At 40.3% G+C, this 23,971-nt stretch overlaps 2 protein-coding genes across 3 annotated transcripts in view; both read right to left on the reverse strand.

Moving 5' to 3' along the window:
- On the reverse strand, positions 1-17,370 carry rbl1 (retinoblastoma-like 1 (p107)). The gene is made up of 22 exons (XM_004559049.5): positions 17,094-17,370; positions 14,839-14,972; positions 14,270-14,473; positions 13,486-13,550; positions 13,182-13,310; positions 12,547-12,710; positions 12,332-12,396; positions 12,083-12,242; positions 11,385-11,551; positions 10,112-10,224; positions 9,785-9,888; positions 9,230-9,367; positions 8,803-8,967; positions 7,951-8,101; positions 7,641-7,868; positions 7,076-7,266; positions 6,307-6,483; positions 5,642-5,713; positions 5,454-5,541; positions 4,153-4,304; positions 3,894-4,058; positions 1-2,909 (listed from the first exon to the last, which is right to left on the reverse strand). The coding sequence occupies exons 1-22, from the start codon at positions 17,253-17,255 to the stop codon at positions 2,715-2,717; spliced, it is 3,189 nt and encodes a 1,062-aa protein (XP_004559106.3). The 5' UTR covers positions 17,256-17,370; the 3' UTR covers positions 1-2,714.
- Positions 17,371-19,612: 2,242 nt separating this feature from the next.
- LOC101487185 (intermediate filament protein ON3-like) overlaps positions 19,613-23,971 on the reverse strand; it is a 34,667-nt gene continuing 30,308 nt past the window's right edge. For both annotated transcript variants that reach the window (XM_004559047.3, XM_076884332.1), the window contains exons 4-11: positions 23,858-23,918; positions 23,297-23,392; positions 22,627-22,791; positions 21,909-22,034; positions 21,682-21,825; positions 21,478-21,554; positions 20,335-20,381; positions 19,613-20,177 (exon numbers count right to left, since the gene is read on the reverse strand). In XM_004559047.3, coding sequence (XP_004559104.1) covers positions 20,059-20,177; positions 20,335-20,381; positions 21,478-21,554; positions 21,682-21,825; positions 21,909-22,034; positions 22,627-22,791; positions 23,297-23,392; positions 23,858-23,918 — 835 coding nt within the window. In that variant the 3' untranslated portion in view covers positions 19,613-20,058. The remainder of the gene's footprint in view (positions 20,178-20,334; positions 20,382-21,477; positions 21,555-21,681; positions 21,826-21,908; positions 22,035-22,626; positions 22,792-23,296; positions 23,393-23,857; positions 23,919-23,971) is intronic.

Consider the following 23,971-nt stretch of genomic DNA (forward strand, 5'->3'; position numbering starts at 1 on the left):
TTTCACAATGAAGAGTTTTATTATACAAAACTTGACTATTTGTAGAAAATACAAATATCACTGAAGATGACGGGCGACGCCCATCGATCAGTGTTTTTAAGGCCTTCCATAAAACAACTCAACACCTTTTAAATGTTTATTTTACAAAACTTTTTTTTTTTTAGCAATTATGAAAAAGCCACGGTAGGTAGAAGCTGAGAGACTGATTTCTAACACATCATAGAATAAAGTCGAGTGTAGATACTACACACCTGCGTACAAAAATGCTGCTTCAGCCGAGCAGAACACCTGTAATTACAGCACAACATGGTTCAAACCACAAAATAAAAAGAAACATTAAAACTAATAAAAGACATTTTCTCCACAGAAATCAAGTCTCCAAACAAAGAGGAGACATCTGCAGGAAGTGTAGTGAAAGACATCATCTCAAGGAAACGATACACGGTTTAGACGTTCAACTATTTCAGACATCTGAAAAAGGTTTCAGATACTTCTGCGTTTCCTTTTCTCCACTTATTTTCCTTAATACTGTTATTTATTTGCATATGTACAAAAAAGGCACCAACACAGACAGGCTGAGAGGTCTGACCCTGAAAACTCATGTATAAAGACTCTCTGAATCAAAAAGTGTTCACATCAGATTTCTCTGAAAGAAGAGAAGGTGTTTATATTTTGTTTGTTTTGGAAATCATGTATGAGAGGTGTGGATGATTAGATACTCCAAATATCAAATATTCTTTGAGTCTGTTAAAACAAAGAAAGGTAATTCCTGCAGTATGAAAGAGAGTTTTAAAGTGCTGAGTCACAAACACGCAAACAGCTGTCGCCACACTGAAAAACAAAGTCTGCTACTACAGCTGCTTAAAGACCAACGTCTGACCCCAGACATGTCATCAAGCTGGCTGCATGTGATGCTCAGCTGGCGACTGTAATAAATGAGATGATCACCACCAGGCTCAGTTTACAGGCAGAGTCCACAGTTTGTCTGTTTTTAGGTGGGACTGCGACTGTGAACGACTCCATGGAGATGCCTCACGCTCGCCTGAGAATGACAAGTTACCGCTTGGCTTACAGAGTCCATTGACACAGACGCTACACCGATCGCTGTTACTGAGTGAAGCAATGCAAGAACAAGGCCGCCATATTGTTCAGGAGGCTCTGAGCTTCTAATGCTTTATGTCTGTGAAGGAAGAGGCCTATGCATAATTAAAAATCATCAGAATTTGCTGAAATTTCAACTGATTTTCAAGCAGTTACAAACGCTTGAATAGGTTTACCAAATTTTAGAATCATAGCTGATTATTTTCAGCTCTGTTTTGATGTTAAATATAAAAGTGGGACTTCTCCATCATTGAATCCAGTTTATCTTCCTGTCAAGTACTTTACATGAAAGTTGCAGACGAGGGATTCAGTCTGAAGAGCTGGAGTCCACGATAGTCTTCTGACTTTATCTTTTAGGAATCTGCACACAGATCAGCAGTTATGTGAACAACGCAGTGCAGGTTAACATATTTATATATCCAGCTACATATTTAACTTTTTAACGCTCGACCGGGTAATTTAGGATGACCACAGCTGACGAGCCAGTTAACATCCTTTATATGTCATAATAAGACTTGTAGCACAGCTTTCATAATAGTATTATAAAAGGTGTTTATCCTTCCTGACATAAGCCAACATTAGCTTATTATAATGCCAGGACATTGATTTAAACAAAAAGTCAGATTAGAGGAAGGATTACTTATTGTTATCTAATCAAACATGTTTCTCAAACAGTAAAATCTGTTAAAAAGAAAAAAAGAAAAAAAAAGAAATATATATAATTGGTGCTTTGATTTAGCATCTGTTTCTTTGGAACACCACAGAGCTGAAAAACAACTTTGCTGTTTAGTATAATAATGTGATCCAAAGTCAGTCAGACCTCCTGAATAAGACGGCGGCAGCAGGGATGCATCGTGTAAGCCCCGATTTGGGATCTACATGTATCTAAGGCACACACAGATTTTTCAGCTGCTAGGAACGATTTTAGAAACATTAATCCCTCCATCAACAAAATTTAAAACCAGAACAATTAAAACCGACCTCATTACACATCTTTTTTTTTTTTTTTTTTTCTCCAGAGGTTTGCGGGAAAGCAAAAACCCTTTCCCTGTGGAATTTCAGGTGCATTACTACAGGTGGCCACTAGGACAAACTGGCAGTAAGTCTGAGTGGAGGCAACTGAACAATTAAAAGCTCAAAGATCAAAAACGGGACCTCTGATTCAAGCGGATTGGTTGATTAAATTAAAGGGGCGGGATTAAAACTGAAAGGAACTGAACGTGAGTCACACCGAGGATTGAACACGAATATAACAAGCACCTCTGTGCAAAGACGTAACGCAACTCTCAGTGAGCGTTTCGCCTCTTGTGTGAGTTTTGTTTCGTGATGTGGATCAAACAATGTGATCGACAGACAGGAAGCAGAACTACAACTTGCTGTGGATAAAACAAGAAAAGCATCAATATCGCTGTGCGTTCGGTGTCTTGTGCCCTTGGATTAAAATCAAATGTGAGACATAAAACAGGCACCTTAGCTTTACGTTTCCTGAAATCAAACACGTCTCTGTGTGTCGCTGGATTTTTCTTTTTGAACCTGAGGAGCCGTTAATCTTAATGCTTCATTACTTTCCTGGCAGAGTTTCAGGTTTGAGTTTCTGTCCCTCTGTCGGCCCATCAGTGACTCTGCCGCTCCGACACGACATCCTGGAGGCGCTTCAGCAGCACATCTGGGCTGCTGCCGTTCTCCGGACACGCCCTCTTACTCGGGGAGTCGCATGCCGACGACATCATGACGTCCCCCTCCATGTTGAAGGCTCTCTTCCTGCTCACGCAGCCCTGCCGGATCATCCGGTTGATGTCTGACAGCTCCTGCAGAGAGGAAAGGACACACTGAAGAATTGCTTCCATTTTATTTTTATTATGAGTTTTAACTGCACTGTGCACTCTCACTAGCTAATACTGTATTATCTAACACTTTCAGATTAAACAAAAAAAAGAAAAAAAAAAGAAATTTCATGGTGTGATTCAGACAAATTCATATTTGTGGATGATATGAATGATAAATGTTTTTTTTTTAAAAATCTAATCTGTAGAGGATATTTTCCTGGAAGGATTTTTGTAAATCTGGATTTATGTCCCAGCTGTACATCAGAGCTCTTAACACCCTCCCAACACACAAACAGCTATTGATAACGACAACAAACTAGTACAAAACCTTTCATGTATCCTGAGCAGTGTTTAAAACACTTTTTTAATAAACTGTGAGGCTGTTTCTACAGACCATCAACACTTTTTAAGACTTTGTTCTAGATGATGACTGATTACACTGATGAGACCAAGGACCAAGATTTAAATGAGACTAAAATTATCAACAGAAAGTTTAGGAGTTACAGGACCTTACTCGGCTGAAACGGTTAAATACAACAGTCTTTTAGAAGCAAAACCCACCACTCTGCAGCCATCTTTGAAATGCTTCTGGGCACTTATTGTGAAAGGGGAGAGACCCCCAACTATAAATTCACAAGAATATTAGAAGCGCCTGCATATAATCATCACTACAATGTGAATCGAAAAAGATGACTAAAAAGTTTTGGGAAGTTAAACAACACTGAACAACAGACACTTCAGAGAAAAGTGTAAAACAACACATTTCTGTGTCCCAATCAGGCCGAGTGATACAACAGCTATGAAGCACAGAACTGTTTCATCCATTTGGCTCAGAGTCTTCGATGGATGTGCCGTCCTTTACAACCTTATAGAACTAACGGCACATTGTGTTTTATCGCAGATACAGCCCGGTCCTGTTACAGAGACTCTTTGGCGCCATGTGTGTGAGTGACAGTGTGTTCTTGCCTTAGACGGGCTGCTGTTTATCCTGTAGGTGTAGGAGTTCGGCGTGAGACAGCCTGCTGAGTTCTTGTGAGGGGAGACGTAGAGCGAGTGTCTCTGAGAGATCCGGCGAGGAGACAGAGGCTGAGCCCGGACCGACGGAAACGGAGAGAGAGGAGGAGCGTCCGCCTGGAGGAACCGACACAGCCACGTCAAACAAGAACAAACATTCACCCACGCAATAATATCGTTACCTTGGAGACAGGTAACGACAGGAGCGTACCCGGTTATCGCTGGTGGCGTATCGCAGAGCAAAGCTCTTCATCTTCAGGACGTACACAGTGTTGTAAAACTGGATGAGGTCACCACGCTCCTCCTCCCCTCCTGATTGGCTGCAGTTTAAGTTTCCCGAGTGCTGATTGGTTTTCTCTGCAGCTGAAGAGAAAAGCAAATTAACGTTTTTGAGTAATTTATCAAATATCGAGCTCCACTTTTTCCTTCCTCATATCATCAGCTTTTCAGCCAGCTGCTTAAAGTCCTGCTTTTCTATCACTTAACTACATCGTTAATTTCACTCCACTGTTTCCTCTTCCTGTCATATACCTAAATATCAATTTTTTACTTTGGGTGGCATAACACAAGCTCTAGTATCTCCTCCTTCGGTCTGATCATACTCGATGTCGTGTTTTTCCTCATGTATTAAAACAACTTTGTCATTTCTCTATTTCTTTCTTTATTGGGACGTTTTCGTGCATATTTTCAAAGCACTCGTGCCCCAGAATTAGACTGGTCAAATCCCCTCTGATGAGTCCTAATATGGGACCATAACTGAAATAATGTTAAAGCTAATTAGCATTTCTCTCAGTTAATCTAAGGCTGTAGGTTCTCAGCTGGAAAAGGGGGAACTGCCTGATCCAGGTGGGGAGGAAGGAGTAGGTGCTTTAGGTAGAGGAGATGAAGTCTAGCTGGGTGTTGTGCATGAGTGAGGGGAGAGTGAAGCCAGAGAACTTCAGCTGTGGGAAGTCACCAGTGCACTTCCTATGGACGGTGTCTGGAAGGAGGAGCTCAGTTGAGACAGTTTGAGAATCTGACTGAGACGTTTCCAGGTCTTAGTCAGATTTATCTACTGCAGTTAAAGCGTTTTATGTTTGTACAGCATGAGTGTCGGCTGCTGTGGGAGATGGAGGTGGTAGAATACACACAGATGGATGTTCTCAGCTAATACATGTATATTTTTTATTCCCCTGAAGATAACACTATAGACTATATGTCTGATGAAAAGCATAAAAAAAGATGGATAACGTGTCAGCCATCAGAGCGCCATCTGTAAAAAGTCACAAGTTTACCGGAAGCTTTCAGCGTGTACAAATACATAAATAAATAATAAAGAGAGAATCCCTGACTAACCTCAAACATCTTAAAAGGTTAAATTCAGATATCAAACTGCTGTGCAGAAGATGCTGCCAGTCTTTAAATGCAACAACTGATTAGAAATGTTCATGAAATACGGCTGCCAATAAACACTGCTGCTTTGATGCTACATTAAAGCAAGTCATTATGAAACATATGTCTGTGAGAGCTTACATTCTCCACCCGAAACAGGATCCACCTCCATGTTTTCATCAGCCACCTGCTCTCTGGGAGTGCGACGCAGTAAGACGCTGCGGTACACCTACATGTATAAACACAGAGTGTAAGAGTGGAGCCTCTACAAACATAACATTACTGATTAAGAGAATCAGTAATTAGCTTGTGTTAAAGGGGTTTCTCACGTGGCTGTTGGCCTGCGGCTGGCTGCGGTAACATTTCATGATGTCCTGGAAGGTGTGAGTGTCTTTGGTGATCTACAAGGAAGGAAGGAAGGAAGGAAGGAAGGAAGGAAGGAAGGAGTCAAGAGATGTACAAACAAAATTGATTTCTTAAACTAGACGCCCTGTTCCTTCTAGTAAGTTGTTCTGGAAAAATATCACGTTAATACACAGGTGATTCTAAACTCAGGTATCCTTACCTCTACTACAAGCACATGTTTCTTTTGTTCTAGTAGTTGAATTTCCAGCAGTGGAAAAGAAACTTGGGCTCAATTATGAAAAGAACAAATGAACAGGATACATACACACTACTGCGATGATGTGACACAGTTGATGCTGCTCAAACTTTCAGCTGGGCTTCATTTGCAAGGTTAGTAACAGCCTGCATGTATTAAATGTATTCTCCATCGGAGAAACTATACTGACAGCTAAGACAGCTAAAGGATAAAATGTTGTGAATAAACTGTCTGCTTTTCTCTGGCTGACTCAGCCTGGTTTTCCTGCAAAACAGTGCTAAAATGCCAGAAAGACATTTCCCAGCAAGCCAGCGCAGCAGCCTCAGGCGGTTTAAAAAACAGCTGCCATACGTTCTTCTTAATTAAATGTGAAGCTTTTCTCCAGGTTCTCACCTTGGAAATGATGTAAATGCTGCACAGCAGCAGCTGGTCGAGGTGCCGGTCCTTCATCAGATCGGTACAGTGGACCAGAGAGTGCTCGAAACAAGTCCAGATTTTCCCTCGCAGATCGGACGAGATGTCCAGCTTCACACACAAATCCCTCAGACGTACGCTAGCCAGGTGATACACCTGCAAGGGCAGAGGGACGAGATTTATATGTCCTGCAAATTTCATAATTCATCATTTCCAGCTGCTGTACAAGTAGAAAAATAAAATGTCAAAGATAAATGTATGGAGGGCAGTGGCTAATGCAGCTCATGTTACTCGAGTAAACATCTTAAAACTGAAAAGTATTTAGTTCTTACTTATTTTCATATTCAGAGAGAATGAAACTGTATTACTCTAACCACCAGTGTAATGCATGACATACAAAGTTCTGATCAAAGATCTGAAAGAGACATTTTATGTGAACAAAAATACAAATAAAAAAAGGGCTCTGTTTTTTTTTTGAGCGGGAAGGAGGAAAAAGAAATCAAGAGATTAAATCTGAATTGTTGGTTGTAGCTCTAGTGGGATGTTTATCATCTAAACTGGAACCTGTATTATGTTCTGCACATTTTAAGGTTTATTTATTAATGCGTTTCTTTCCCAGACAAAAAGAGTAGAGTGATCAGGTTATAGAAACATAAAAATATCAAATTCTAAATTCTTAAATTTATAACTAGAGATTTTTATGAAACCAGCCTGTCGTAAAATGTCACACTCCTTTCACAGTCTGTACCTTCCTGAAGAAGAGAGCGAGTGATCCTGTGCGTCTCGGTCGTCCATTTCCTGCTTGGGTATCAGAGGTCGTGGCAACGGCGGTGGGCCGGCTCGGGGAGGCGGTCAGCAGGAACTGAGCCGTGATGGGAGCAGAAGAATCACACGGCTGAACCGGGATCAGCGTGAAGGTGCGGTCAGTGTTATTTGTACCTGCAGATATTCCCACAAACAGATGTTTAGCAGGAAAAACCAACTGCCTGAACGTTTATGTGGACTTATTTTAGCAAAGAAAACTATCAGCATGTCAGGGATAGAGGCTTAAATCCATGTCCAGCATCAGAGCAAGGTACTAACACCGTCTCAGTTTGAGGGTTTGACCTTCTTCTGTATGGAGCCTGAATACTCTGTGTAAAGAAATGCAAATGCGAATGCTCCAAGTCTCTGTTTTTGGTGGCAGTTCAGCTTATTCAGTGCCAGGGAGGTTTAAAAAAATAAATAAATAAAAAATATGTAATTTTATCCTGTTTTGGCTGATGATGCAACCATGACAACAGTGAAACAGGAATGGTGTAAGGTGTAAGCACCTGGCAGTGGGATACTCAGGACGGTGGTTTGTGTCCCCTGTCCTGCGATCTTCAGGGTGCTGCTTGTGCCAAAGGTCAGCCTCTTTGCTGGAGAGGACATTGGGCTTAAGCCGGCGTTCAGGCCTGGTGACGGAGCTGGTGGGTCGTCACCGAAGAGACGCCGTTTCGCGCTGCCAGCTGCAGGAGAGCTGTACCTGTCATGTACGGACAGTGGAGAGGGAGGCACATCTGGAAGAGGTGAAGAGAAAACAAAAAATTTAACATTAAGTTACAAAAACAACCTGAAGACCCGCCCGGCTTAGAGACCCACCTTTACGGGCGCTGCCCAGGCCGGACCTGAACTCCCTGATGCGGGGATGGATGATGGGTGAGAGGGCCACCATGGGCAGGTGGGACTGCCCTCCACTGACAGAACAAGATCCAGAAGCAGAACCTGTGTCAAGACTGGAGGAAAAATTCACCTGCAGAAAGAGATGAGATTTAGTGTTTATTGAAGACTTCTCTAAACAGAGTTTTACATGTTTTTCTTTCCTACTCTTGGCTCTTCATATCAATTAGAGTGACACACAAGCCCCGCCCACCTGTTAGTTATGCGTTTCAACTGCACTGTGCACTCCCAACTTCCTGAATCTGATATGCTCTTATCTAATACTGTATTATCTAACACTTTCAGATAAAAAAAAAAAAAAAAAGAGAAATTTCATGTTGTGATTCAGACAAATTCATATTTGTGGATGATATGAATGGTAAATGTTTTTTCAACCTGAAAGTTGACAGTTACAGAAAAAGTAACATTTTCCCCCCATACAATTGATGATCTCAGGAGCTGCACCAAGTTCTCAACATGTGATTCATGCAAAGCTGCTCCAGTAGAGTCCAAAGATAAAATTATGAAGCTGGAAATTAGTCTAATAGCTCCCACTTCAGTGATTTCCTATGTAAATCTTCACTTGCCTCATAGTCTTTACCAGTATCGTGTTTATGGGACTGATCCTCTTTATGATGAAAAATTAGACTTGAGACATTTTATGTTTATTAAAATTTCTATTTGAGCCTTTAGAGACAAATTATGCAAAGCACATTGAGAGAGCTTGTATTTCTAGACAGTTTGGAGGTTTTTATCAATATTATAATTATTATGGATTATGTGTGTTCCTCTGACCTCCTCCACTGTGGGAACCTTGTTCCCTGCAGCCTGCAAGGCGCTCCACAGGGCAGAGTCTGTGGTCCACGCCCTGCACTCCAGAACCTGCTCCTCGATGGAGTTCAGATGTTTCACCATGTCTCTGGACAGGCCCTCCTCGGAGCGGATAAACACCTCGATCACCTGTGCACACAAACACACTAAATCAATCCAGAGTGGTGAAAAACCCCAAACTGCTTGGGGAGAGGACAGGTTTTATTTACTCATCAATCCGGAAACAGGAGCTGTTCATTTAAACATCTGTACTGCATCTGGTTTAATGACTTTAAGCAGATGCAACACAGATGGAAATTGATTTTAGTGGTCTAGATATTTTTTTTTTTAACCCTTTATTCAGCAAAGGTTGTGTGTGTGTGTGTGCGCGTGTGCTCTAAGCGTCTATTACCTTAAAGAAGTAGAAAGGAACCTGTTTGAAGACACTGATGATCCAAGGAAAGGTCCTCTGGGAGCTGTAGGCGAACAGCACCACCTCCAGACAGCACGCCATCAGGGAACAATGGAAGATATCCTGCTCCAGCAAAACCTGACAACACAAACACACCTTTAAACTTGAGCCAGAGACTCTACAGACATCTGTGTTAGCATTCTTCTGTGTTTTCACTACAGTCTGGCTTGCTGCCCGGGTTTTGGGGGTGCTCGATATAAATTAGCTGCGTCTTCGATCCGTGCATCTCATCCAGTAGTTGACAACTGCATAATCGTTTTTGTGACTGACATATGAGTGAGAAACACTGAGTCTGATGCTACTACGCAACATAAATTTATATTTAATTATACCCACAGGTATAATTAGAGATAGAGATACATACAGGCCTCATCAGATGAGGAATGATGTCAGTGTTGTGTGGAGAACAATCTACGTTGAGGTAGGATAGTAAAAATGACTTGTGGTGTGCGAGTGGCTCATTATTGTATGAAACACGCTCTGACTGCTGCTTACGCTCATGTCTCTGCCAGGCAGCCGTCTGGTCTCCTGGACCATGACGTTCTCCAGGATCTTGTAGTAGAGGATCTCAGCCAGCTTTAGACGGTTCTCTGCAAAGTCTGGAACAAAAGACACACATGCATTTATGCTTTACAGGGATTTTGGTGAGTCTGACAGCCAGCATAGTTTAATTAATACTATTTTAATTCATACTGCAGAAAAATGATTCAGTGATCGGAGTAGAAAAGTGCACAACAGTGAGATTCCATTAGTCATCACCAAAAACCTCTCGTCTGTTAAACACTGAAGACACCTCTCCTCAAACCACCGTCTGTGTTCTACCTATATGAGAGCCAGGCGTGTCCTCCAAGTCGTTGGTGTAATGTTCTTTGAAGGTTTGTCCCAGTGTCTTCACTCGGGTCAGTATGGACTCTGTGGGATCTCTGGAGCAGGACCTTCAATAAGAACAAAGGCAAAACAAATGTTTTTACATTATTGAGTATAGAAAACACCACAAAGGGACTGAGTGATACTGGTTTCAGGATCATGCGTCTTATGAAAAGCGCATTATTGTAACATTTGTTTCTGTAAACTCTTGTGTTATTCTTGGTTATGTCTCGTGCTTTCATCTACTGGAGGATGTAACTGTGACTCAAAAGAAATGTTCAAAGGATTTTTAATGATTCAGAAATATATGAAAATAGATCCATGGTAACTGAATGCTTACAGTCCATTTCACTAATATTCAAACTCTTATTGTTTTTTTCTTTCTCTTAAATGATACATGAATTGCCACTAAATATTAAATACTTAATAATAATAATAATATTACTACTACTACTACTACTACTACTACTAATAATAATAATAAATATTAGCCTTTTTTAAAAATCTGTCTGAGAATTCAAGCTTTTCAAGATGAGGATTTTCTCATCTTAGATTTCCCTACCTGCAGGCTAATCAGGGTGATGTTGTAGTTATCTACAGTATCATTCAGCTGAGTAATGACACCTTTCATTGTGTAGTACAATGGACCGCAGCTTCAGTGTCTTACACTGCAGCTGATAACAGATATCCTAATCGTCCTGGCACAATCACACCAAAACAAACCGGTTCATTTCCTGCTATACTGAGTTCATTAGCTAGCAACTGGAGTCCAAAATGGTAGAGTAGGAACAGGATGCTGGTGAAACTTACATATGGTAGCATTTCATAAACAATTTAAGAAACTCCTACTACATGCACATGCCCCACATTGCTCTGACCCCTCCCACCACAAGGTTCAAAGACTCTACAGACAAGAGGAGGTGGGGATCAAAGAGTCCTGCTCAAAACACCCTGACAGAAAAACTAAAAATGACTGAGTCAAACAATTTTACTCATAAAACCACAGACTAATGATCATGATTGAATCACTTTTTCTCCTTTTTCCTCTACTCTTTACTCACACTGTTAAATCTACAGTATACAGTCTTTCTCCTCTAATTTAAATGTATTCCTTTCACTATTTTCATGCTCAAGATAAGTACAGTACAGTACGAGTCTGAAGTTTGGACACCCTTTCACTGGTGCTGTAGTTCTGCAAAGACAAATAAAAAGAAGAAAAAAGACTGACTTGAAGATCTGCATCAGATGGTCACTGGGGGCCGTCCTTAAACCAGCCACCATGCTCTGCAGCCTGCTGACACTCTGTGTCGCCGAGGAGACGGGAGTGACGAGCAGGTCCTTCTCCTTCAGGTACACTCGTCCGGTCAGAGGGGTGGAGGGGGCGAGAGAGGCAGACTGCATAGAGAGAGGGAGAGAGTAAATTTCCTTGAAGTAACACCACAATGGTTTTTTCCATCTCTGTGACTTTTTATTGAGTTCGCTGATCCAGGTTTGAATCAAAGAAGGATCACACTTTTTGTAGTTGAGCTTTAGATTGCTGCTTCATATCAGATCTACTCCTTTGTTGGCTGCTTTTAAATCCGTGCTTAAAGACAAAATAGTTCATCCTGGGCTGGGCCCATTTATTCTTTATTTAAACTACATTAAAAGTAAAAGCAGTGGTTTTCCTGTTATTCCTTTTATTTTCTTAGTAATTTACTAACATTGGTCAATAATTGTTGCTTTAATACAAACTTTATCAAATGGATTTTGCATTCACTTCGCACTTTATTATGAAAACCTCGATTATTTAAATCGAAAATCACTTTTTCTTCTCAGTCTTATGTTTGATTTACTGGTGACCTGGTATTTTCTGGCAGGTGTTTCAAATCTTTTGTTGGTGACTATACCTTCAGTGTGTGTTGTTAATGGTGTGTGTGTGTTTACCTTCTCCACATGTTGCTGCAGCTGTTGGCTGGCAGGTGGCTCCTGAACGATCTTCCTTGGAGTTCCGATCTCCTCGTCGGCATCGGCTCCCAGAAACACTCGCTCATCGAAGTCTCCCACCGTCAGCACATACTCCTCATACTCCCTGTTTATGGCTTTACTGCAAACACACACATAAATGGATCTACATTTCTAAAACAGAAAGAAGAGGGAAGAGCACAAGCTGTTTTCTGTTCTCTTGTTGCTCACTTGTTATCGATGAAGTTCTGAGGATCCAAGAGTTCAGTCAAAAGCTCATCGTGACCTTTCAGGATCTGATTGGTGAGAAATGTGAGGTAGCAGCAGATTGGAGGGAAACAAAATTACTGCTTGAAAAAAATTAAAAATAAATAATGAAAAAAGCTGGAAAAGAACTGTAATGATTAAACACATGTATGCATGTGTTTAGGATAAATCGAATGCACCTGTTTCTGAAAGAGCTTCTGTATGTAAGGTTTGAAGTAGTGCTGCTTGATGCCTTTAGCCTCCACCACCAGCCCGTCGTGGAGCTCGCACAATCTCTCCAACACACATGGAGGAGGCTCATCAGAGGAAATATGTCCATCAGCACGGTACGCAGCAGGCAGACCTGCACACAGACACACAAATGAACCAATGTACTGTGAGGGTACTGGAGCAACAACAGCCTGTTCCAAAAAGCAGGTTTAGTGAAAACTCTGAGCTACTCGATCCTAAGATTACATTTTCTGCTTGATAAAATCTGATTTTAGATTTTGTGATCCTCAGCTGCTCAGAGTTTATTCCCCAAACTGAATTTCCCGAGAAGCAAATCAGTGTCTCACTGTACAAACGTAAAACACTGATCATATAAAAGGAATTTGTCATGTTGTGATTAATCGCCCTGATGTAACATTTCTGATCACAGCTGTAAAAGTGTAAACAATGATCAGCTGTTTAGGAAACAAAAACCTGAGGAGTTAATCAATGTAGAGCTTTCTGGGAATGCATTGTGGAAAAGATAACACATAACTGAAAGTTTTAAAAATCGGTCTTGCAATTAGTCTAAAAACGCTTTGAGACAACCACACAGGTCCCCCACCTCTGAACGTCGGGTTGATGAGGTCTTTCCTGTTGGCACAGAGCAGAGCATTTCCAAACACCAAGTCCAGACAGCAGAGAAGCAGGTGGTACGAGTTCACCAGGTCATCCCCAATCATACGGAAGTTCCCTTCACAAACAGAAACACACAGTTACATCATATATCACGGCTGTAATGAATAATAATTATTTTAGTAGCTGTATTTAAAGAAACTAAAACGGAGAAAAAAAATTTAGCACATAATTATTTGTGAAATCAGTTATTCGAAAATGTAAAGTGTCCTTTCAAGCTTAGTAGTGGGTACCTTTAGTGTAGACAAACAGAGTCCAGCAGAACTTGAACACATCACTGATGTGACAGGGCAGCCGCCTGCAGATCCAGAGAGAGGACACGGTCATGCTGTGTGTATTGACTAAATGTGACAACGAGAATAAAATCTCTGCGTTTCCAGACTGAAGGCTGGTGACTAAGTGTGTGGTCAGAGTAACTAACCAGAGGCAAAGATGGTATGAGACAAGATCACAAAAAACAAAACAAAAACGACCCTGTGTCCAAAATCAAATGTGTTCTATCTTTCTGGTATGAGCTGCTGTTGACAGGAGGAAAGCATACCTCTGATAAACAGGAGAGCTTTTAAGAGAATTTGTCCTCTGTGATGTTCATACGGCTACATGAATTAACCAGCATTAGTGAAATTTAGGACTAAAAGGACGTCCTGTCCTCTCTGGGCTTAAAGTCACCAATAAAGTGAATTTGTGAAATTTACAGAAGCTTCTGCTAAAGACAGCCCATGTTTAGCATGAAACTACGCATTTAAATAAAGTGAGAATCCCTTCATTATTATTGCTCAGGTGCTTTTTTTACATGAAGCTCTAAAATACATTCACTACAAAATTAAATCTATAGTAAGCAAATTTATAGCTAAGCAGTGTCGAAAACTGAATGTACTTTAATATAATTTGCACTGCAAAGTCAGGCATCAGAAGGATTTAAAGCAAACACCTTCAAACTTAAATCTTAATACTTTAGATATAGAACTTTACAAGAATGTTAACCAAGGGTTAGACCAGCAGCTCCGTGTGTGTTACCTGTGCTTCCTGCTGCGTGGTTGCCGTGGCGGGTCGGTTCCCTGCGGATTCTGAAACATGTCCATGAAGATGGGTTCAAACTTGCGGAAAATCACCGTGGAGACCTCAAAGTTGCGTTCCAGGCGCTCCATTCGGAGCCTGAAGTCCTGCGAGAGCTTGGACATGTCGGCCCACTTCCTCATCTTGGAGAAGAACTGGATCAGACTGAGGAAGGGACAGAACAAGCAGAAGTGTACATGTTCAAACACAAAACAATGGAGGATAGGCTCCCATTAAAACTTAACTGGAAATGTTGTAACACACTTTTTAAAGGATTTCAGTTTGTAAACATTCATCGTTTATGGTCACATTTTTCTACAGATAATACAGAAAAATCTTTCACTTTCTGTGTTATCTGTAAAGAAGACACTGAATCTGAGTCTTTTCTTTTCTTCACCATCAGTCATCTAAAACCAGGTAAGTTACCACCTCATAATTTATTCGGCACACTGATGTTTTCACTGCTTTATCAGTTGCTACATTTTTCTTAAACTGCACAGTCAGGTCGCGCAGAGCTGACAGAGATTCACCTGAGTTTCGAGGAGCGAAGAATCCTGGTCAGCGAGACACAGTTTCCCTCCATCAGCCCTTTGCCCACTGTGGGAGTGGACCCCTTCCTGCAGGCTGAATACAGCGAACATGCTAGCCAGTGTACAACATCTCCCTGCAGAGAAACAGCAACACAACATTTACACATCTGTCTTTGATACATAACATAAACAGAAAGCTTTGTGATCAAACAGCTGCGTGATGCACAATCATATTCATCTTTTTAGTCAAGAAACATCAAACTGATCAGAAAACATTTTGCTGTTACAGCTTCATAAATATGAATTAGGAATCAACATTATACTTATAAGAGTGTGTCTGTGTTTTTTAAAAATATCCTTTCCTGCTTTTATCCATGTTTAAATTTTTGGATTCTACTTAAGTTTTAATAATAATAAATTTTATTTAAAAGCACCTTTCAAAACACTCAAGGACACTTTACAGAACAAATAAGACAAGCATGAAAACAGGAAATGAACACAATAATGAAACAAAGTTTAAGAGCATGGAGTAGTTACACAGAGTAGGCTATCTTTGCATGACTCACGGTTTCAAATAATTCCCATTTATTGTTTTTCATTTTAATTTTCAATAAACAACATTGCCATGAATTTTATGCATTTAAATGAATAAAAAAAAATCTAAAATTTCATCAGTGGTGCATCCCTATACCACAAGCACTCTTTAAATTACTGCACAGCTTTACCCACCCACACTAGTACAGGGAGTGCAGAATTATTAGGCAAGTTGTATTTTTGAGGAATAATTTTATTATTGAACAACAACCATGTTCTCAATGAACCCAAAAAACTCATTAATATCAAAGCTGAATGTTTTTGGAAGTAGTTTTTAGTTTGTTTTTAGTTTTAGCTATTTTAGGGGGATATCTGTGTGTGCAGGTGACTATTACTGTGCATAATTATTAGGCAACTTAACAAAAAACAAATATATACCCATTTCAATTATTTATTTTTTACCAGTGAAACCAATATAACATCTCCACATTCACAAATATACATTTCTGACATTCAAAAACAAAACAAAAACAAATCAGCGACCAATATAGCCACCTTTCTTTGCAAGGACAAGGCAGCTCTGAAATATGGCCAAACTGGTGGCAAGTGGCATCTTGGCAGCTGCACGCTTGACTTTTCTCAGTTCATGGGCAGTTATTTTGCGCCTTGGTTTTTCCACACGCTTCTTGCAACCCTGTTGACTATTTTGAATGAAACGCTTGATTGTTCGATGATCACTCTTCAGAAGCTTTGCAATTTTGAGACTGCTGCATCCCTCTGCAAGATATCTCACTATTTTTGACTTTTCTGAGCCTGTCAAGTCCTTCTTTTCACCCATTTTGCCAAAGGAAAGGAAGTTGCCTAATAATTATGCACACCTGATATAGGGTGTTGATGTCATTAGACCACACCCCTTCTCATTACAGAGATGCACATCACCTAATATGCTTAATTGGTAGTAGGCTTTAGAGCCTATACAGCTTGGAGTAAGACAACATGCATGAAGAGGATGATGTGGACAAAATACTCATTTGCCTAATAATTCTGCACTCCCTGTATACAAGAACAGGCTTGACATAAACAAGTTAAGCGTCTTTATGTTTATAAAAAAAATTCATGACCAAGGTCAGTGGTAACAATACGTTTCCCCCTTTTTGTTATTCAGTCCAAACCCTGATATGACCAAAGACTGTGGTTCTGGACAGTAGTTACATTCAATAAATAAAACATTACGATTACTCTAGTGTCTACTTTATCAGAAACTCACGCCATCACAGCAACCCAAACAATAAACAACATATGACAACAACAGCTCAACAAAATAAATGCCAAATAAATCTATATACGCTGTCTTTAGTCTCATCTATTTTTAGTTTATTATATTGTATAAATTTAGCTTGATCCAGCTGATACCTGCTGTAGCACTAAAGCTTCCCTTGGACATTAAGTATTTTTGCATTACAGAGGCTGAAACCAGGGGTGACTCTGACACAGGAATAAATCAGCACGATCATTTTACTGGCAATATAATTAGTTCATAAACAGTGGCGATCGACTAACCGGTGCGACTCCAGCGTGGAAAGTAAAAACAGAGCCCTTTAACTGCTGTATTCGTGTCCGGGTCTAGCATTCACTACACATGAAAATTTATCTACAGTAATGAGCTTAGCAGGAGTCTGACTCAATAAACAGCTACTGACTATTTAGAGGACATTATTCACCTCCAGAGTATATGTATTCCATATGGCAGTAAAGTTGTCCATAGCTTCTGTGGCCGTCTGTTCGTCCATGTTCAGCTCCTGACACAACGTCTCCAAACTCCTCCGCACCGAGCTCTCCTCCATCCTGCTCGACTCCGAATCCGAAGACTCTTCGCCCCGCATCCGCGACAGGTATAATTTCAACCTGAGTTCAAATCTAAAAACCAAAACACAGCGCCCCTCTTTCCCACTGCCAAACAACACAGCCCACCAACTTGTTCAGGACACAACAACTTCCGTTATCAGTCCCCCACAATGCAGCGCGTTGGCGCGAAAACTTCACGACCCGGACCAATCAGAGGCGAGGGGAGCGTCGGTCCTGAGCTGTTCGCCCAACCCCCTGTCACAAGCTGAAAGCTCGTGCTCAGCAGACGCTCTGGCTCTTTGCTTTCAGCAAATTAATGTTCAGTTAATTTATTTTAAATTTTGATTATTGGTAGTGATGGGTAGATGAGGCCTCGTGAAGCGTTTCAGCACATTCCCCAAACTGTATCGATACTGTGTCGACACAGTGTTGCTGTTTTGCTCCATACTGTCACCTGCTGGACTTTAAGTATCATTGCAGGCAACTTACTTGAGACTCACAACAGGCACTGATTCAATGACCTAGTCATACTTGTATACACTGTGAGGTATTGCACTTTCCATGGAATCATTTTATATTTTTTACATTGCAAATATTGTAGACATCTTTAAAATATATTGTGAATGACATTAAGTGAAAATTAAAATAAAGGTATTGTGAATGTAACATTACCCATTTAAATGTATTTGACTCAGAGTTTATTATAAATTTCTATTCAGAAAAACAAGTTCATCCAATGTTTTTGCATTCAGTCCATTGCGTTTTTGGACACCATTTCCTCAGCTCATAGGGCTCAGATGGAGCTGGGGTACACAAAAACTGTAAACCCGGGTGGAAAAGGTTCGGATAAGATGTCTTCCTATTTCCCCAGTACGTTAAAGGATCCTCTGATCTTGGAATGTTTCTCTCCAACACTCTCCACAATACTAAGGGATTGTCTTTTATAAAAAAAATAAATAAAAAAATTCAGGACTGCCTGGTCAAAAACAGTCTTCCTAGATGCTTGATTTCAAAATAATAAAACATATATTTATGAAAAAAAAATGATGATAATGCTGCTCAATGTCTATATAGGCCTACCTGTGTTATTCTCGGTGTGTTTGTCTCCTCATTTTCATGTTTGGCTCTGTAATGCCTAAACATTGAGGAGGTGCTTTTGTTTGTGTAAGAAAGCTCCGCAGAACAGATGCGACATTTAACCTGCATAAAATGAAATAAATACTTTACACTGCAGGTCACATTGCTGTTTTTCCTATTCTGATAGATTACACTGAAACAAAGACAGACAGTTACCTTCTTTGCAGTTAAAAGATCGAAATGATCCCACACAGCAGAAACTTTTCTTTTTCTTTTGGGCTCCATTTTTTATGGAGAGATGTGTATTATCTGTTTCTTTGCGAGAGTAATTTTGTTTGTTTTTTGGTGGCGACTCATTCCGTTGACAGATGCAGATGTGGTACCTTTTAAACACAGTTTAGTGCGTTGGCAATGAGCGATACAGCAGCTGTATCGATCACGTGACTTTTTCTTAAAGCGACACACGCACCGATACAGGCTTCGCTCTGTGAGCTTGATACATGCGCTGGTGGGTCAGTGCTGCTGGACCCATCACTAATTTTTGGTATTTAATTGAACACGAGCAAAGCTATTAAATACGGAATAGAAAATAGAAAACGTTTTTGCGTCCCATTCCACGCCCCCGGAAGTTTAATGTAGGACTGAAAATATTGGAAAGATTGTAAAACAGTCAAAAACGTAGCCCTTGTAATAACCGGAAATTTTGACTTATGGGTGGCTTTTTTGTGATTCTAACTATGCATTTTTAATGTGTTGGATAACATTTATATTAAATTGAATGTAGTAATAAAATAGTGACGTCTACAGGCGTGTTTAAAATACGTATTGTGGCAGAACTTCCTTCTATTACTTTGAATCAAACTTTTAACTGCTAGAAGTAGCGACCCTAAACTGGATGAAGCTTGATGGATGGATTGAAAGGTATGTAGTTGTTTGTTTTACTTTGCCATGGGACAAACCTCTAACCTCAGCAGGGGCTCTGGTATTTTCAGATACTGTATATTGTTAACTCTGGGTATATTCATTTTAACTGCTAGTGCATGCTCATGCTGTGATATTGTTTGGTCTTTTGTAACAGTGATGCTTAATTACATTGAAAAAGGGGAAGATGGGGCTGACTGTATAAAAATAGCACATTTTTGTGGGTCCTCTGAAATGCTGAGTCTGTGTGTAGCAACGCGACAGAGACATCAATATAAATAAATCAAATGTGATGCATGATTAGCATGGTGTTTGTTATACTTTGAATTTTTTTTTTTTGCTTTTACAGAAGTTTCAGAAACAGGAAAGAATAAAAACTCACGAACATTTTTGTTTATGATCACTTTATTTTTAAAAGCAACGAAAGAGTAACTTAGCCCCTCAAACTAAACTACTTCTGTAAATAAAGAAAGTTAATGTTCTTTATAGTAGCATAAAAAAAATCTCTTTATAACCAGCTATCCTAAACTCTAAACTCCAATAGTCGTATGACCTTATGATCTCAGTAGATATTAGACAGTAAATAACACAGCACTCTACCACAGTGGTTATCAAAACCCCATATGATTAAAGCTAGACTACTCAGCACACTAAACTAAACACATTTAAATCCTTAACAGTATTAGAAACTAACAACAAACCCCAGCACTACTCCCACTCGGTTTTGTCATTTACATCATTTGTGTTTCCATTATTCTAAGTAAAGTAATGAAATGTCCCGTGGAGCCCCTCACACATTTAGAGACAGCTTTTAGAAATCAGAGCGGACCAGTGAGTGTGCTCTCAGTGAATGCTGTATCTGCTGTTATCTCTGGTCTCAATTGTCTTTATCAGCAGCTTCGGGGCAGGAGAGCTGGAGGCACTTTGGTAGCCATTAGTGCTTTTAGTACTTGAAGAGAAACCTGAAGAAAAACACATGAAGATGTGTAAAACAGAATTTCATAAAATACAAATTCTCTGTCTTTATTAATGTAACCTCTCAGTCCAGAGCATCAAGGGCTTAGTCATATAAAAACATTCGTATTCATACACTAAACTGCCTTAGTGTGTGACACTTACTGTAGTTGGAGATGGGCTGGATGTTGAGGATAGACTGTTGTCCAAGTCTGCAGAGGCAAAAAAGAAACAAAGAAAAGAAAAAGAGGTTATTTATATTTCTACTTTTGTGGACTCTTTAACTCTTCTGTTCCATCCTGGGCTGTAACCATGTGGTGTCAGATTCCCACCCGTAGAGGGCACTCTACCCTAACATTAACCTAAATTCTGTTTCATTTCATCCTGGTGTAGTTCTCACTGATGTCTCTATTATCGCTCTCTGTGGGGTATGATAGCCCCGTTGACCTTGAATTAGATACGCAGAAGAAAATGGGTGGATGAATAAATCATGATAAATCTCCGGCTTCATCTGGGAAACAAAGAGCTGCAAAATGGCTTATCAGCAAAAAGTATAAAAGTCATGAGCACCACAAAGGTTTATCTGGCATTAGCAGAAAGAGCTGAACCTTACAGCATTCACACAATAAAGACAAACAGGAACTAGTTGTTAGCAATACAAAAAACTTTCCATTGGAATCAGATCCTTGTCTGTTTCCACTGTTTCTAATTATTAATTTAAGATTTAAACTACATTATTATTATTGTGGCACACCGACAAATTAAAAAATGTTATTTATTGCAACATTTTCTTTGTATTCAGAGGTTTTCTGCGGGGAAATTTGGGCGCAGGAACAAAAACAGAGTATATAAAAAATCCAAAAAGAATTTAGCTCCACTGCTTCATTCACTCATCTACAGCGACGTCACATTTTTGTGAAGCTGTTTAATTTACAAAATTATCATATGAATATTTGTATCCATAATATCAATTTTTAATTTAATCACTCTTAGTCTCAGTGCCGGTATGTCGCTGCCAATCTCATTCCAGTAAATCAAGCATCGAACTAAAATTACCCTAATGATGGTCATAATGGTGAAAGTCAGGCTCAAGGATACACACATCCATGCATACTCCATCCATGAGTATGCATAAATAAAGAAATGGTTTATGAAGTAGTTTACATTTAGTCAGAGTCAGCAAACATAAGATTATGCAAGTAACATTGTACATAAGCCCCTTGCAATTTATTCTTATTGGATTGGAAGGATGTATATTCTGGTGAACTCTCTGCAGTGGTAGAGTCTGAATGGAATAACCATAACCACCTGTCCTCCTCTCCTTCCAGCAGCTTCCTGTAGGTGGCGATCTCAATGTCCAGAGCCAGTTTCAAGTTCATCAGGTCCTGCAGGTGAAGACAGAATCAGTTTCACTTCACATAATTTCATTTCACTTATGTTCTATGTTTTCTTGTCTATCCTTTGTTTCTACTTATAGTTTATATTTTCCATCCATGTCTTCTCCTGACTCACCTGATACTCCCGGAGCTGTCGAGCCATATCCTGTTTGGATCTCTGCAGAGCTTCCTCCAGGTCTCTGATCCGAGCTTTGGCTTCTTTCACAGCAAGCTCTCCACGCTCCTCCGCCTCAGCCAGCTGGTTCTCCAGACTGGCACGCTGAAGAGAGGAAGGGAACAAGAGATCATCCATGAGGGACCTGAAATGCATTTTTCTGAGTTTAATGTTGCTTCCATGTGTACCTGTGCTTTGACCGCTTCTATCTCGCTCTGCAGGCGGCTGATCAGTCGGTTGATCTCGGCGATGTCTCCCTTCACGATGCGAAGCTCGTCCCCAAACTGGCTGGCCTGGACTGACATTTGGTCAAACTGCAAATAGAATAGCTGTGAATGGTACGAGGACCGCAAAAGAAAATTATTTCATGTAAAGGAGGGAATCGTGGACGTGCAGTGTTAGCACTGAAGATTATGCCTGGGACCTTTCTGTGTGATGTTTGCCTGTTTTTCCTGTGCGTGTGTGGGTTCTGTCCAGGTACTGTGTCCAAAGACACAGGTGTGAATTGTCTCTTTTTTGTGTTAGCCCGCAATAGACTGATGACCTCTCTGGGTGTACCCCGCCTTTCCATCTTGAATTGGATACATGGTTTCAGACTATTTTCAACCATCGGTTCTGCAGGATGTCAGTGAGCTAATGCTACTGATGTTTTCATCTCAGACACAGAAGCTTTGTGTGGGGCAGCCAGTCAGGAGAAAATTGTCTTAAAGGGAGAAGAGCTAAAACAGTTACTTTGAGTCCTGGAAAAGCTACTTTTGTACAGTTCAAAATCTAGAACTGGAGCGTGACAGGACACATGTTTATGCAGGGGAACTCTGACAACCGCTTAAATAAGTGACTGTAAAGCGCTTGTGTTGTTAGCGTCACTCCTTTGGTCCAGGGATCATCCTGTTTTCTCTCCTTTACCTTATTCTTGTACCAGGCCTCTGCTTCCTCTCGACTGCGGGCTGCAATCTCCTCATACTGAGATTTGACCTCAGCTACGATCTGCTCCATGTTCAGACTGCGGCTGTTGTCCATCTGCACCACAACTGAAGTATCTTTAATGCTCGCCTGCAGCTCACGCAGCTCCTGGTCAAGTTGAGGGAAATCAAAGAGAAGCAGTCAGTATAAAAACCCGCAAGATCAACTATTGTCTCATGCATCTTCCTGCACTTGTGCCACCCCATGGGAAAAAAGATGATAAAAATATTTTACGTGTTGCTAATATGCTCAGCATATGGAATCACAATGTTAACACACAAACACACTGCATGTCTGGGCCTGTTTCAGTGATACTTCAGTGGTCTGAAAATCTCTCTGGTGACTTAGTGTGTTTTATTTTTATTAATTTAATTTAATTTATTATGAAGATCTCTAGAGAAGTCAGTTGACAACAACAAATGTTTCCGCAGGTTGGCATAAAAAGCATTTCAAAAGCAGACAGTGTTTTGAAGTTGACTCTCCAGTGAGTCATGATATAAAACAGAACAATGAACAAAGTGGAAATTGTAGCTTTATCCGAGAAACAACTGGAAACCAGAAAGGAAGAGTGTGCAAATCCAGGATTATGCCAAGCATGAGGACCTTTGTTTACCTCCTCATACGCGTTACGCAGGAAGTTTATTTCATCAGTCAAAGCTCCGACTTTATCCTCCAGATCAGCCTTGACCAAATAGGCTGAATCTACATCCTAAAACACACAGGGAAACACACAACTGATTAAAAGACACTGATTTTTGTGTTCAAAAATCCCCTGCACTTGGAGGAAATACTCCTGTTTGAGTCATCAGGAAGAACAATGAGCAGGATTTTGTTTATTCAGATTAAGAAAACTTTGAAGGTATGTGTGCAGACACCAAAATAATGTATTTTGGCTTCTTTTAAAGAGCAATTTGAGACCCAAAGTTGGAGCCAGAAAAATTGGGAAACTTATAGTATGAAGTCAGAAATCTTTGCTGAGATTACTGTAATGTCTAAGAAATGACACAAGATGCTGCTCGCACAGCTGCACAGGAAAGTTGCTAAATTATTTATGGATTCTGCGTGTGAGAATACAGGAGAGAAAATCTGGACAATGAGGAAGGACAATAGAGGGGCTTGTATTACTCGCCACACCTGTATGAATGAACATGAACGGATGTGTCTATATGCCAACCTTTTTTAAGATAACAAAGTCGTTCTCCAGGTTGTTTCTCTTGTTAATTTCATCTTCATATCTGTGACAGGGAGAGAACAGGGTATTTTATTACAATAAAACATACACCTGTGT

The sequence above is a fragment of the Maylandia zebra genome, linkage group LG5, assembly GCF_041146795.1.
Source record: "Maylandia zebra isolate NMK-2024a linkage group LG5, Mzebra_GT3a, whole genome shotgun sequence".
NCBI classification, from domain to species: domain Eukaryota; kingdom Metazoa; phylum Chordata; class Actinopteri; order Cichliformes; family Cichlidae; genus Maylandia; species Maylandia zebra.